This window comes from Manis javanica, chromosome 11 (assembly GCF_040802235.1).
Source record: "Manis javanica isolate MJ-LG chromosome 11, MJ_LKY, whole genome shotgun sequence".
Classification (NCBI taxonomy): domain Eukaryota; kingdom Metazoa; phylum Chordata; class Mammalia; order Pholidota; family Manidae; genus Manis; species Manis javanica.
Genome location: NC_133166.1, coordinates 104130249 through 104145509, shown reverse-complemented (window position 1 = coordinate 104145509; position 15261 = coordinate 104130249). Strand labels below are relative to the sequence as shown.

At 53.4% G+C, this 15261-nt stretch overlaps 1 protein-coding gene across 5 annotated transcripts in view; it reads right to left on the bottom strand.

The window, feature by feature from the left end:
• Positions 1–6898: 6898 nt before the first annotated feature.
• The window catches only part of CHIT1 (chitinase 1), a 38095-nt gene continuing 29732 nt past the window's right edge, over positions 6899–15261 (bottom strand). For 4 of the 5 annotated variants that reach the window (XM_073217117.1, XM_073217119.1, XM_073217118.1 and 1 more), the window contains 7 exons: positions 14756–14921; positions 14447–14571; positions 13569–13692; positions 11516–11698; positions 11091–11204; positions 9709–9835; positions 6899–8179 (listed from right to left, as the gene is read on the bottom strand). In XM_073217117.1, the coding sequence (XP_073073218.1) occupies positions 8172–8179; positions 9709–9835; positions 11091–11204; positions 11516–11698; positions 13569–13692; positions 14447–14571; positions 14756–14921 (847 nt within the window). In that variant the 3' untranslated portion in view covers positions 6899–8171. The other variant, XM_073217121.1, reaches the window with a different exon arrangement.

The following is a 15261-nucleotide window of genomic DNA, read 5'->3' as shown; positions in this document are numbered from 1 at the left end:
CCCTTGAACCCGGCTTCACTCTCCCCGGCCCCCCACACCCTGGTCTTTCGCCAGAATGCCATGGTCCAAAACCATGCACCACAGAGCCCCGCACATTCTTATTTTCCATCCTCATTCCAGGCCCTGGGCCTGCTCCTCCCTGACAGGTTAGCGCCCTTAGAGCTGTTTTCTAAAAACAGGATGAACTTGACAGTAAAATGACCATAGTGGGAGCCTTGCCCTCCTTCAAGGCAGGATGTTGTCTCAAAAACTGTTGCTTCATTTTTTGCTGTTGAGTAACCCGGAGCGCTGAGCAGCGTGTACTCCGCACCGCTTGAGGGAAGGAGAGAGAGCTGAATCCCGGAGCTTCTCAGAAGGGACGGAGGCCTGGTGGCTGCAGGTCCCTGGCCGGCTCGCTGGCTCTGCCGCCTGCTCTCCGTGCCCGCGCGGCTCCCTTCCCAAGGCCATGCTCAGTCCCCAGACCTGCACGATCTGGCCCCTCCCTCTGCCCTGTCTCAGGATGCCTCCCTCCTGTGCCCCATGCCTGGGGATGCCAGCTGTCAGCCCCTGCCTGGGTAGTGCCCTGCCTCTGAGACTGAGGGAAGTCTGAACCCGAATTCAAGGCTCAGCCTCAGCGCTGTCTGTGGAGCCTCACCCATCACCCAAGCAGACGCTCCTTTTCTCTTTGAACATGTTTGTTCCCTTTGCATCATTTACGGCTCACTTAATCTTGGATTATAAATCCCTGTGAGTTTGATTTATCACCCCTCCTGGACTCCAGAGACTCCAGAAGATCAAGCTTTGGCCTGGGGTCAAATCTCTTTTATCTCCATCCGCAGTCACAGCACAGAGCCTGCACGTGCTTGTGGAATGGATGAGTTTTGATTCCAGCTGCATGGTGGGGGGGCTTGGGCTGATGTGGGAAATGCAGCCTAAGGCTTGATTTTATTGGCTCTCTGCGATAATGCACTCTACTAAGAGCAGAATCTATAAGGAATAGAGAGCGGCTTGTTCCCCCATCTATCCATGCACTCAACACTTATTAAGCATCTAGTTTGTGCCAGAAATCATGTTAGATGCTGAAGATGCAAGAATAAGACTGATCAATTCTTGCTCACATGGAGGTTCTGCTCTAGCCCTGGGTGATGGATACAGACAAGGAAAACATCACACAGCAAGTGCCACGGGAATATGAAGTCAGAGTGATGTGACCGTGTGAAAATGGTTGAGGGGGCTCCCTGCAGGGGTGGCGCCAGAGGTGGGACCTGAAGGGCAATGAGGCGGCCGGGAAGGTCTAGGCGGGAGCTGCCCAGGGAGAGCAGGCCGGGTAAAGCTGTGAGGACAGGGAAGGTGGGAGAGAAGGGGCGAGTTCGTGGGTGCCAGGAACAGAGGGAACGAGAGGGCGGCCGGGTCCCAGAGAGCAGGGGGGCGATGCGCAGAGGCGACCAGCAGGCGGGCAGGGAGGGCACTGTGAGCTGGGTGGTAAGAGAAGGCCCCGGGGCGAACTTCATCCCGACTGTCAGCTGCGTGCCGACCTGGGGCCTCTGCCCCGTCTCAGTTTCCTCACTCACAAAATATTTGATTTGTAGAGTTCTTGTGAAGATTAAATCGCAGTAGAGCTCAGCGCCTGCCGTGCTGACTCTTGATGGGTGGGACCCTGGGATCCAGGTGAAGAGTAGCTGGCACGGCTGGGGTGACCCGGGGCTCGGGCAGGAGCGGCGGTGGGCATTCCCGCGGATGGCCCCCTCGCCCTCGCCCTCCCCGCCCTCCCCCTCCGCCCACTGCCCGGCCCCTCCTCTCTCCTTCATCCCTGCCTCTTTCTTCTTTTTTTTCTCACCACAGTTTCTTAACTCTCATTTGTCTTCACAGTGTTTTGAGTCACATCAGCTCAGCTGTCCAAAATTTGGAATAAAGACATATTTTATAATACTGATTATTTATTACAGCTTTATCTTCCCTTAAAAATCAGGTGTATTCACTGCTTTATGCAACCTCTCTTCATTAAAGGAGGGCAGAATCCACACCTAAATTAAGCCATTTTATGTGACCGTATGGTCTGTCTTTCCACTGAGGTCACACTCTCCTAATAGAGAATGCCTCCTGCCCCGGGATTGAAGGATTAGAAGGAGATTGTGTCAGGCCTCTGGGGACTGGCCCACGGGAGGAGGTCTTCCCGCCGGCCAGGGGTGGACAGCTGGGTGCCCCCAAGGGCCAGTGGCTGTGCTCCGGAGCTCAGCCTGGGTGTCAGGCCCAGCTGCTGGCTCTGGCTCCGTGGCTGCCCCCGCCGATGTGGGACGGGGCAGGTGGGAGGGCCGGGAGGGCCTGGCTCGGTTCACTAGAGGAAATGCGGGCAACCTGGGTAATGTGTAAAGACGGGCTCTGGCACAAAGTGTCAGGCAAGACCCCCCTGCCGGCCGTACTGCTGCAGCCCCTGTAAGTAAAGGCCACAGAAGGACAAGCTTCCTGTAGTGCGAGCATCGGGGTGAGTGTGTGCATGTCGGGTGGAGGAGGCAGCTGCAGACAAGTCCCCCCACCCCGATTTAGCTCAAGGCTTATATTGAAGGGAGCCTTGTGGTTGGGAAAGCAGGGTGAGGGGGCAACACTTGTGCCAAATGGAGGCTCTGTCCTTCCTTCGCTCTCCTATTTTCTGGAAACGGGCGTCCAGTGGTGGGTGGTGGTTGGCTGTGGCCATTATGTTGTCCAGCCCAACCCACCCCCTGTAGTGGGGCACTGTGGGCTCAGGATGAAGTGACTTGCCCAGGGCTGCCCAGGGAGCCAGCAGGAGAGTCCCAGGGCACTTTCCTCTGCATCTGGGTGATGGTGAAAGGAAGAGGGTGGGGTGACATTCCTTCTGCACCCTGACCGTAGGGGTCCCAGAGGTCTAGCTTCAAGTCCTGCCCTGGCTCGTGGTAGCGTCTGAGGCCCTCATACTCAAAGTCAGCCTTTCAGTGGGGAAGGACGGAGTGAAGGAGCCCTGGGAGTTGGTCCACGACTTACCCACAGACACAGATAAGCCACCCGTGGCAAACTGCGAGCTAATTAAAAAATTAATAAGCTAGAGATTTCCATCCCTACAGAGGCCCAAATAAGGTTAGACAAGCTTTTGCTATGGCTCAAGGATCTCAAATTAGATGCCAGAAAGGAGCTTCAGGAAAACAAGCCCACCAGCCTGTGGGTCTGTGCTGGTCTGGACAGGCCGGGCTCCTTAGCGCCCCAGCTGCTCTGTGGCAGGGCAAGGCCCAGGGCATCCCGCAGTGAAAGCTACGGGCCGTGGGTTCTCTGCCACCTCCTCCCGACCCCTCCACTTCTCAGGCGGCCCCTTCAGAGGCCCTTCCCGGGGTGTGGTCTCCGAGGCGGTGGGAGGTCTCAGCTAAGCCTGGGCTCCAGGCCGCCTGGCCTCGTCAGTTTATTATTGGCCTGGGCGACAGCTGGGAATGGTAAGGACACATCGGAGGCGGGGTGCAGTGGTGCTGGGCCATCCTAAGCCCCCAAGATCTCACATGCCATATGGTGGAGGCCGAGGAGGCAAGCGGAATGACGGGAATGTCTGTGTGTTCTCTCCCTGCAACTCCCATGCCCAGCGGGATGGCCCGACCCCAAAGAAATGTACCAGTGGGCCTTTGGAAGCCATGTGTCTCTCCTGGAGACATTTTTAAAAAAACCATTTTTTGCCTGAATGACTGAATAAAGTAAGAGGGATCTGGCTATTTTCTCTTTGCACCAAGCTCTGAACGAGGGAAAATGAGCTTTACTTAGAGCGACAGAGGAATAAATGTAAGGCTGCTGCTGGCCAGCAGTGACTCCACACTGGGCCAGAAGGTGGCGCCTGGGGAAGATGCTCAGAAATAGCTGCCGGACAGTGGGACATGGGATGGGGGACCCAGGGATCCTTAGTGGCTCCCACTCCTGATAAAATGCCCCCCAACCTCTCAGAGGCAGCGCCACCTAAAATGCCTTTGCCATCCCTGCCTAGGCTGTGTCTCTGATGGTGCTGCTTCCTCAGCCAGGGTCCTTCCCTGTGTCCCCCAGACTCAATGATGGCAGGCCCCAGAGTCTAGGAAAAGCACGTCTGTCCCAGGAGAGAGCCTTCCAATGCCCGGAGAGTGTCTTCTGGGCTTTGACTAGCAGGGTGAGGGTCGAGTCAGGGGGGAGGAAGGAAGCAGAGAGGACTAGGGAAGCTGGGTCCCTGAGCCTGGACCCCCTGGAGATCGCTGGGGGGACCTGCAGGCTCCCTCAGTGGGAGCAGGTGAGGATGCCTCTAGATAAACCACCTTTCCAGGAGGTTCAGAACAGTCCGTGGGACTGTCAACGATCTGAGTCCACTCCAGCGACCTCTGGGAAAATTGAAGATTCCGCCTGACTCAGCCCTCTCCAGGGCTTCTGGGGAGGGACAGACGGAAGGGAGAGAGAAACAGCAACCTCTCCAACTTCATCTCAAATAGAGCTCTTACCCAGGGAACACAGAGATTCGGAGTTCTGAGTAAAACAAAAAGCAGGCTTTAATGCCACCATCCCCCTTAGACCCGTAGAGGAGGCTCTTTGGACTAGGGAGCAATAAAAGGTTTCGGCTCTCAACCCACTCAAGGAAAAATAGGGAATGCAGCAGTCCTGTAACCGCTGAAAGACACTGAATGAGCCGTTGCAAATCATCCTTTAAAAAAGCATGGAGCCAAGATGGCCTTCCTAGTGACAGCTACCCAACATTCAAGGAACAGATAAGTCCTTTGACACAACTCTTTCAGAGAGGGAACCTCCCCAACTCATTTTATGAGGCTAGCAAAATCTTCATACCCCAAATCCGTTTATTATTAGCCTGGATGACTATAAGGGGTTGGTAAGGACATCCTAGCATGTAAGAAAGAAAACATTCAGGCCATGTTACTCATTACTGTATAAACGCAAAGTGAGACACAATGTTAACCAGAGGCCAGCAATGTGCAAAAATGATAATCTGTTATGGCCAAGTTGGATTAATCTTGGCAATGCAAGGTGAATTTAACAGGAGAAAACTGATAATATAATTTACTTCATTAACAGAATAAAAGCAAACATCTATTATAAATAAAAACCATTCGGCAAATGGCCCTTCTTATGGAAACTCTCAGGAAACTAGAAAAATAAAAGCAAGCTTCCTTCATTTTAAAGAAGACATATACAAAAAACCTACAATAACCAGTGTACCTAACATTGAAAGTTGTCAACATCGCTTTTCAGCCAGGAACAAGATAAAGATGCTTGTTATTACAACTTTTATTCATCACTGTCCTGGAGGTCTTAGCTAGCACAGTCGACAAGAAAAATAAACAAAAGGCATAAGGTTTGGAATGGAAGAAACCAAACCCATTTGTGTAGATATGATTGTCTACATATAACACTCTACAATAATCATTGATATTAATAGGAGGGTTTGAAAAGTTGCTGGAAACAACATTGATATCCAAACATCCATGACATTATTATACATTGGCAACAATTATTTAGAAAATTTAATTTTTAAAAAGGATAAAATTCATAATACAACAGTAATCAAAAATTTTAAAGTAGGCATAAATATGACAAAAGATTATGAGATCTTTAAGAAGAAAATTTTTTAACTCTATTAAGATATATTTTAGAAGATATGTCTATTTAGCTATAACTGTTAGAAGATACAGTTATGATATGTTTTTAGACTGGAAGACTCAATATCATCAAGATGTTAATTCTCCTCAAACTGACCTATAGATTAAATGCAATTCTAATCAAAACCTAAACAGAATTTTTAATGGAATTTGGCAAGATTATAATACTTAATGAAAAGTAAGGGCTATGAATAGCAAGACATTCTTGAAACAAAGAACATACTGAAAGGATTTATCCTACTAGATATGGAGACTTACCATAAGGCGTTAGTAATAACTTAGTGAGTGATGGCAGCAGGGTTGAAAAGTAGATTAAGGAATTAAACAATACCTATGCATATAGTGAAAACTGATGTAGTACTATAAAAAGGGTAGATTATTCTATAAATGATGCTTGGACAACAGGTTATCCATTTGGAAGAAAAGGACTCTAACTCATAGCACACTCAAATGTAAACTTCAAATTTAAGGATTAAAGACTTAAAGAAAAAGATCTATAGAAGTTTTAGAGGGCAATTTAGGGAAATATCTTTTTGACTCAGACTAGAGACAGTCTTAGACAAGATACAGGAAGCACAAACCACTAAGGATAAGGTCACTAAATTTGACTACATTGAACAGCACCCAAGGAGAATGACAGCCAAGAGTCAGAAGGAGAGATGGTGCAGCCAGACCTGTAACTATCAGAGGATTCCTGCTCAGAACATGCAATGAACTCCTACATCTCAATAACAGAGACAAACAACCCAGTAAAAAAATTGGGCAAGAGACAGAACAGACTCCTCAGAAAAGAACAAATGGAAATAGCCTGTTGGCATAGGAAAAGAGACTAAAATCAAGAGTTATTAAGACAATGCAAGTTGAAGCCATAATGAGATCCCATTTTGTATCTGTCAGATTGGAACCAAGTGGGGTCTAGTAGTGGTGAGAATGGGGTGCACCTGGAGCTTTGCCATGGAGGGAAAGCAGGCCCAACCACTTTGGGAAAACATCTGCCTATGCCCAGTCCAGTTGAACTTGCATGCACCCCACATCCCATCAGTTTCACTCCAGACAAATTCTACACGTACATACCAAGAGACATGCACAAAAGCATTCATAGCAGTGCTGTCTCCATTAGCCCCAAACCGGAAACAACCCAAATGGCTGTTGATGGCAGAATGAATAAACTGTGGGATAGTCTCAGGATGCAAAACAATTCAGCAGTGAAAATGTGTGAGTTAGCTGTGTGAGGTGTAAGTGGGCCACAGAAGGTACCACGCAGTATCTTTCTATTTATATGAGGCTCAAAAACAGACCAGAATCAATAATACTTTATTTAGGAATGCACACACAGTTGGTAAACTATAAGAAAAAGGACAGAATGAATCGCCAAAATCTAGCCGGGGGATTGGGGAGGGGGCTGCACAGCGCTACCACACCAAAGGCTGGTTATGCTCTGTTTCCTGACCCTGGTGATGGATTCATGGGAGATGCTCAAAACACTCTTTAAACACTCTTTTGTCTATGTGGTAGATTTCATAACTGAAACAATTCCTTTCAAACTGTACTGCTCAGAGCTGGTCACACTAACGGTTCAGGCAGCACCGGCTTCAAAGGCTGCTCCATACATGGTGCATCTCCCAATTTGTGAGTTTAAGTGGGTGGAGGCTGTGGGGCGGTCTGGTGAGTAAAGGAAGAAAGTCTTGTTCAAAAAGTAGTATTTGCTTTGGGGCAGGGGTTCAATCCAGATATGACACCCGACATCTGGGGGTCCCTCAGGAGAAACTGGCATGGACGAAGTTAACATCGACATTGGGAGCGCCCAGGACCAAATCTGGGTGGGCGACAGGAAGTGAGAGCAGGAGGAGAAAGCCGGGTAGGTGAGGGCTCTGTTCTTGCTGGGTGAGGAGTCGCTGATGGCAGTTGAATGTGGAGAGTGACAGGATTTGACCCAAGTTTAGAAAGACTGAGGTGGCCACTCTGTGGGGGGTGGTCTGCGTGAGGGAGGGGCAGGAAGCAGGGAGAACCCAAGACCCTGGGAGGTGGTGCTGAGCTGAGCAGAGGCAGGCATCTGGGTCTGGGGGGGAGCAGGGCGTGGGGCCAGAGACCTCTGCGTCTGTGTGGGGCACAGGCACCCCCATACGGAAACCGCCACCTGGACTCCATGTGGAGCAGCTCCGAGGCTCTCCCGTGTGTGGGTATGGCATGTCCCCTTCCTGCTGAGACCTCAGGGTAATGGGGCCTGTGCAAAACCGGACCTGCGCTCTGCGCTGAGGACAGGCAGGGTGGGGGCGCGGGGAAGTCATCTCTACAGGGAGCTGGCTCTGGCTGTACCCCTGCGGGAGGGGAGGCCACTTCCTCTCCCCCCACCATCCCCAACTCCAGCTGCCTGCCAGAGCCCACCCCAAAACCAGTGTGGTGAGTGCTTGGCAAACTGGACCATTAAGTTATGTGTACATTTTTTCCCAATAGAATGACCACCATTTAACCCGAAGCTGCAGGGACTACTTGGATTATTCTGTTTGCAAAGACTCCTGTGTGTGCGTGCTCTTCTGGCCCATCTTGGCCCACGGAGGCCTGGTGCTGGACTTAAATATCTGTAAAATAAGGGTAATAACTGTTACTGCCTCATCTGGCAAATGGGAGCAGCGGTTGAGATCAAACATGTGAGGGACCTGAAACAGGGTTTCTCTCAAAGTGAGTGCGCTTAGTCCCAGGGGTCCGGAGTCGCATTTCAGTGCTGAGCGGTGGGAAGCAGAGCCCTTCAGGCAGGGAAAAGCTCTTCTCTGCTGCCATCTGCTGCTCATTTTAGGAATAACACAGAGTGTAGGTCAGCAGGAAATGCTCTTCTCTCTCCAAAGGCTTCTGAGCTAATAAAGAATGTGCCAGACCCAGGCCCAGGCCCCAGATTCCATCACTTGTGCCCTGGAAGCCTCCTGCTGAAATGTGGACTCGAGGTGAGACCTGGCGCCGGCCTGTCACTCCTTAATGGGCCACCTTCCCACCTGGCTGAGACCTGTACACATGCTTTATGCCACCCGCCCCACCTGGCATCCCACCTGCCCCAGGGAAGTTTTTTAATGAATGTGTGCTTAGAGGGCGTCTGTAAGTCACCATATCTAGGGGAAGTGGAGTGCAAATCAAAGATTCATTTTGCAAGTAAAAGAGGCAGCCCAGGAGGACCACAGCAGAAGGAGCCCAAAGCAGAGAGTAGAAAGACCAGAGAGGGGCTTGCAGGAGCCGGATCCGAGCCCTGGGGAGGGCTGGGGAGGGGGACTGTAGAGCGAGCCTAGGCCCTAGCTAGGGACTGGGGCTGGGGGTGCCTTGGGGATTCAGCCCCAGGTGCAGCATTTGCAGGGGGCCCTGAGCACCAGGCTCTTCAGGCAGTTTTGCAATAGCGGCCGCCCCTGCCCAGCACCGCCACCCAGAGGGAGTAGCCGAGGCATCCTGACTGTTGCCATACAGCCCATCAGCTTTACCCTGGCAGAAGGGGTTCTTATCCAAGCCAGGGCTGTGCTCAGGTTCAGAGGGCTGGCCCGCTGTGGGGCCTCCAGGCTCTGGGACGCCTGAAGCCGCATGTGAAGGGCCTGGGAGGGGTGAAGATTCAGCCAAGGCTCCCCCAGGAGACCCCAGTCTGGCAGCCATGCACACAGGCGGCAGCCACAGGCAGGCAGGAGCTCCACATCCCACAGCCAAGTACCCAGGCAGAGAACAGACACGCAACCCCGCCTACAGCTGCGGCTCTGCTCAGCCGGGAACACAGGGCGCGTGCGCAGCAGGCCGTCTGTGGCCGTGGCCATGCGAGGCTGAGGGCCTGTGGGGACCTCACACCACAGACCAAGGGAGGCTGTCTCCTTGAGGAGAGAGGAGCCAGGCGCTGCAGCAAGGCCCAGGACCCTGGAGGGAAGCCCGTTGACCGATACCCCGGGCGGGCATCGCCGCGATCAGGAGGAAGAGAGGCGCCAAAGACAATCGCTTAGGCAGTGTCCTCAGCTCCTGAGGGGTGTGTGAAATTCGGAAGATGGCCATACCGGGGCGAAGTCATTTCTTCGGGGGTCGGGATCTGCAGATCAGGGGGCGGGGTCGCATCCTACCCCTGGAATTCAGCCCCTGGCCCCTTACTCACTCAGCTCCGTCTGCAGTGTCTTGATGAGGGGGTACTGGCCCTGATTACAGAAGAGGCCCTTGAAGTCGTCCATGTCCAGTGACCACACCATGGCCCCGCCCAGGCCCTTCTGCTTCAGGTAGTTGACCTATGCGAGGAGGCAGCTGAGGGCGGAGGAGCAGAGGGACCCTGGCCAGGCCGACCCCAGAGCCTGGCGTCCTCATCTACACGCAGCCCTTGCTCCTCCAGCACCCCCCGGCCCACCAGTGGGCGAGGCTGCTGGCCACAGCCCTGAGCTGGGAGCCTAGTGGCTGAACCCTGGTCCCCCACCAGCCATGAGTCATTTTGGCATGGGGTCGGGGCGAGGGCAGAGGTGTGAGCAGTGATGGGAGCATGGCCCTCCCTAGGCTGGGAGCCTTAACATCTCAGACTTTTCTGGGCAGAGCTGCTGTGTTTGGGGTCACTGTCTGCTGGTCCTGATGAGCTCAGTTCCCAGAGGGAACAACTAAGTTTCCTTAGAGATCTGAACTGGTTCCTTGTCTTCATGCCTTTGTCTTCCTTGATGGCCTTCTCTCCTCCACCAGATCCCCAACGCTCCCTCAGGGTGTGGCTGTGTGTCCCCGCAGAGGATGTCCTTGTCCCCTGACCCTGCCAGGGGGCCATGGCCCACCCCTGCAGTGAGGCTAAGGTTGTTCTGGAAACTTGCTAGCCCCAGTCTCCCTGTCCAGCTACTTCCCCTCCAGCTGGGCAGAGCTATAGCTTGTTCTCTGCGTCCACCCTCCCCAGCAGGCTTTACTCCCACTTTCTGCCCACCCCTTCTGCTTCAGGACTCTCAGAGACCCTCCCTCCTGACCCCTTCCACCCCCCAGCCAGCAGTTCTCTCTGGCACTTTGTCACACCTCTAGAAACACCTGCCACTGTCCAACCTGCACGATAACTGGCATGAGATGCCCGGAAGAACAGTGCAGGCCCCTCTGCAGGAGCTAACGATCCTGTGGCGAGAGAGGCACTCCAACAGATGCATGAAAGACTCGAGCCCCTGGTGCTGGGCAGGAGTGGGGAGTCATGACATCAATCACAAGGTCTACAGTTTGAACATGCACCGAATATTGTCAATAGATGAATAAAATGACATGTCTTACTGTATGTATTTCTCCTCTTCATATGTCTGTAGAATTTATATTTAATAAGATATAAATTCTTTCATGAGTGCTACTCAATGTAGAGCAATTTTTTGTCACGTGTCTTTTCTTAATCAATATGTGGTAAAGGTACAAAATGCTGTGACATGGGGATCTGTGAAATGCTCAGATATTTTAAAGGCTCTGACTGCTGTCACCCAATGTGATTGCAGGCCTTGGGCCCACTAGGACCACCCCCTTCTCAGCAGGGCTGGGCCTCACCTTTGTTTTGAAGCTCTCCACATCATCAAAGCCCACCCACTGGTTGCCCTGGACGGCATAGGGCGCCTTTTGCTCCTCGATTCTGTGTTTAGCGGCCTCCTTCCAGGAGCAGACCTGTGGAAGCAGAGGGCAGGGTTGGGGGGGAGGCAGGGAGCCCCCCAGGCCTCTGCGCCTCCCAGACAAGAAGAGACTAGACGTGGACCGTTCCTATCTGAGGAAGCTTGGAGAACCTGGGAGGTTCTAGACTGAGTGACCTAGAACCCTGGATTCAGTACGGCCCCTGGGCTGAAGGATTGCTCCAAGAAGACAGGGACGGAATGGAATTTACCCGGCCAGAATCTGCTATGCCTAGCCTCGTCACTCAGAAACCCGGGAGAATGCGTCCCCGCACCCCCCAGGACTTGCGTGGCTGGAGGTGTCCCTACCTCATAGTAAGACAGCACTCCTGCCTCTTTGGTGAAGGGGCCAGGGGCTCCGGGCCCTGTGGCTGGGGCCCCCACTCCACTGTCAGATGAGGCCAGGGTGAAGGATCGTCCGTAGGTGGGCATGCCAAGGATCAGTTTGTTGGCAGGGGCCCCCTTCTGCAGCCACTGTTGCACAGCAAAGTCCTAATGGGGGAGAAGGAGGGGCAGGGCTTTGTCTTCAGCCTGGCTCTGGCCAGCCGAGGCTGGGGTCCAGAGGAGCTTCACGGGCCTTCATTCATGTTCCAGTGCTGCCCTGTCTACTTGAGATCCTGTCCTAGACCCTCGGTCCCAGGGAAAGAGGCTGTGTGGCACTCTAGCCAAGAGTGTAGCTGTGAAGTCAGACAACCCTTCACTGAGCAAATACTTACTGCCAGCCGGCTACGTGCCAGGCACCTGTACTGGCTGTTTGGGGTAGATCCCTCAGTGAACAAAGCAGCCGAGGTCCTTGCCTTACTCAGCAGCTTATTTAACTGCCTGAGCCTCAGACTTCCTGTCTGCAAAATGAAATTATAAAAATATCTACCTCTATGGGCATGGTGAGAATTGAAGGATATAATGCACGCATAAGATTCAGGGAAGGGCAGCTAGGATCATGGCCGTGCTCATCACTGGGTTGTAGTCTCACCACGAGCACCAGCACAGGAAAGAGGCTCTGCTTTCTCTCTGCGTCCCCAGGACCTAGAACAATGCTCCACACTTAGATGATCAAACAAAAAGATCAAGAAAGTACCTGGCTTCCTCCTCAGCCTGCCCCCATTAGGTATTACTTGACCCTCTACCCCAGGCCTGGGACACGGGGAGGTACCCAGTACAAAATGTGGGGTAGATAAATAGTGAAGCGTCTTCCCTCCAGCCGGAATGATAGGCTCACTTTCCCCGAGAAGCTGCACTCACCTCGAGTCACTACTTAGGTGAGGAGGAATGCTGGTGATATTTACTTTTATTTATTTATTTTGCCGGTCTACACTTTTATCTTTGATCAGCCTGGAGCTTTCTGGGGGCAGAGGGCAGGGCCCCTTGCTAAGCACTGTGGCCGTGCAAGTTGGGGAAAGTCACGCCTCTGGCTAGAAGCAATCCTGGGCCCCAGTACGGAGAGTTACAGAGGGCCTTCCTGCAGGAAGGGAAGAGCTCCCTTCGTCTGTGTGGGTCCAGGGCATGTGATCCGCACAGCACGGGGCTAGCGGGACTGCAGCCCCTCCTCTCTCAGCCGAACGCCTCTCCCCTGGGCTGGCCTGGCTTCCTAGGACTCAGGCGCCAGGTGAGGGCAGAGGGGCCAGGCTCAGGAGAAAATATGGATGGATGCCTGACTCACATGCCCAAAGAGGGATAGGTTATTTGTGAAAGGACCACAGAAGTCTCAGTGTTCTACCCCAGCTGCTACACAAGGATGGTAGCACCACAAAGTTAAAAAGCATTTTAATTTAGGGCTTTGTTTGTTATTAATTTTAAGAAAGAGAAGCAATATGGTTGTCCTTGGCTTTTAAAATATAGAGTGGGCTTATAAAAAACATGTAGCCTGCTTAATGAGGGACAGCTGAGCAAGAGACTCCCCTCCCCAACCCCAGTCTAGCACCAGACCTGCCCTTGGGTGGGACAGTGGGGGGCTCAGCTCTGAGTGCCAGCCCCTGCGGTGCTGCCACCCTGGGAAAGCTCCCACCTCTGAAAGCACCTGCCAGCAGGTCCCTCAGCGACCGAGGGAAGGAAATGGGGTCCGGGGTCCAAGGGAAGCAGGAAGCAGTTTGGAAGAAACTCAGGCTCAGAGACAGCCTCCCAGTAAGTCACTGGTTTGTTTGATGTCATTAAATTGGTTGGCTGTGCCTAGTATCAGCCAATATGCCGCACAGAAGCAAGCTTTCCCCTCAGCAGGGGCATGGCACAGAAGACCGAATGAACAAGAAACAGAAACGCAGGCTTCTCCGTGGTTCTCCAGCTCCCCCGTTAGGGCCTCGAGGTTCAAAGAGGCCATGGGACAGGGCCTGTGGGGGAGCCCTGCCTCCTCCCTCCGGCCTCTCACCACATTGAATTCGGCCGCTGCCCCACTCTCTCCCTGCCTCTTGTAGAGCGGGCTGTTATGTCCTGTTGTCTTCTCCCAAGAGCCGTGGAGGTCATAGGCCATAAGGCTCATGAAATCCAGGTTCCTGCAAAAGACATGAAGGCGGGGAGGCGCTGGTGAGCAGGGTCGTGCCCTCCCCTCTCACCCCACAGGCAGTGTGTGGCCCAGGGAGGGACCCTCAGGGTAAGGGGCAGGGTTACAGGCTCACCTCTGGCTCTGTTAAAAGTGACTAGACGTCACACTCCCCCTGCCCCACCATCGAAGCCATTTGCGGTCACGCTACGAGGTTGGCAGCTTGAGCCTCTAGCATCCTCCCCTCACACTCTCTGGTCCATTCCGTGGGACACTTAGTGCTATTTTGGAGGGAATTCTCTAGCGCAGTGCTTCTCAAACTTTAGTGTGTACATGACTCTCCCAGAAATCTCTGAAGTGCAGATTCTGCCCCAGCAGGCCTGGGGGGAACCTGAGGCTCCACATTTAACAGGCACCCGGTCCACACTCAACACCTCGGGGAGCAAGGAGCTAGAAACCTGGTCTTCTTGGAAATGCTGCAGCTCATTCTTTCCCCTCCCGGGTTGGCTGCTGGAAGGGTGGGGCTTTCCCAAAAGGATACCTTGCATGGTGAGAATTAAGGATATAATGGGTCTGTAATGTCCAGTACAAGGCGGTAAAGGGTAGCTATGATCATGACCCTGAGAACACGGGGCCCATGAGTCCCGAAAGGATACCTTGCATGGTGAGAATTAAGGATATAATGGGTCTATAATGTCCAGTACAAGGCAGTAAAGGGTAGCTATGATCATGACCCTGAGAACACGGGGCCCATGAGCCCGACTCACTGAGCAATTTTGTCCACCTCATATCCAGCCTCTATGTACTGTCGCCCTCCTGGGACAGCTGCGCTCAGAAGGAGGCGTTCCTTCCCCGAGGCTTGGGCTTCCTGCCGGAAGGCGTTGGCCAGGTCCTGCAGGGGGAGCTTAGAGTGAACCGGGAGGCCAGCCCCTGTGAGCCTCAAGTCTGAAAAGTGGCCGCAGGGCTGGCTGTGCTGTGCAACACATGAAGCAGCTGATCCTGGGGCACATGTCCTGGGGGACCACAGCTCGGGGCCCTCGGGCCAGCTGGGTGACCCCCGTCCTGCCCAGACATACCTGCACCAGGGCTGTGAAGTGCTGCTTGTCGGAGGGAGGGCTTCCCCGGCTTCCTGGGTGCTCCCAGTCAAGGTCAAGGCCGTCAAAGCCATGTTTGCGCAGAAACCCAATGGCTGAGTTGACAAAGGTCTGCCGATTGCCGGCTGTGGCCACCATGTCTGTGAACCTGCGGGGTAACGACAGGCAGCATGGCCCTGAGACATGCCAGGTGGAGCCACGCCCTTCCTGAGGTGGAAAGTGTACTCAGGGTGCTGGGGCCCAGCTGTCCAGGCCAGAGGGCTGTTTCAGAGGCTGCTGGGGTATTTGCTGGCGAGTCACCAGCTGGCTCAGGCAAAGGGGCCAGCTAGACGCGTGTCCTGTCCCCACACATTGACCAGCAGGTGCGTGTCAACTCGCCAGGAGCCTCTGCTTCCCAAAGTTCCCTCCAGAAGCCTACTACCATGTCTCTGCTCAGGGAGCTGTCCTCCCCCGAATGGGTGCTGTCAGCCAGCAAGGAGGCTTAGAAA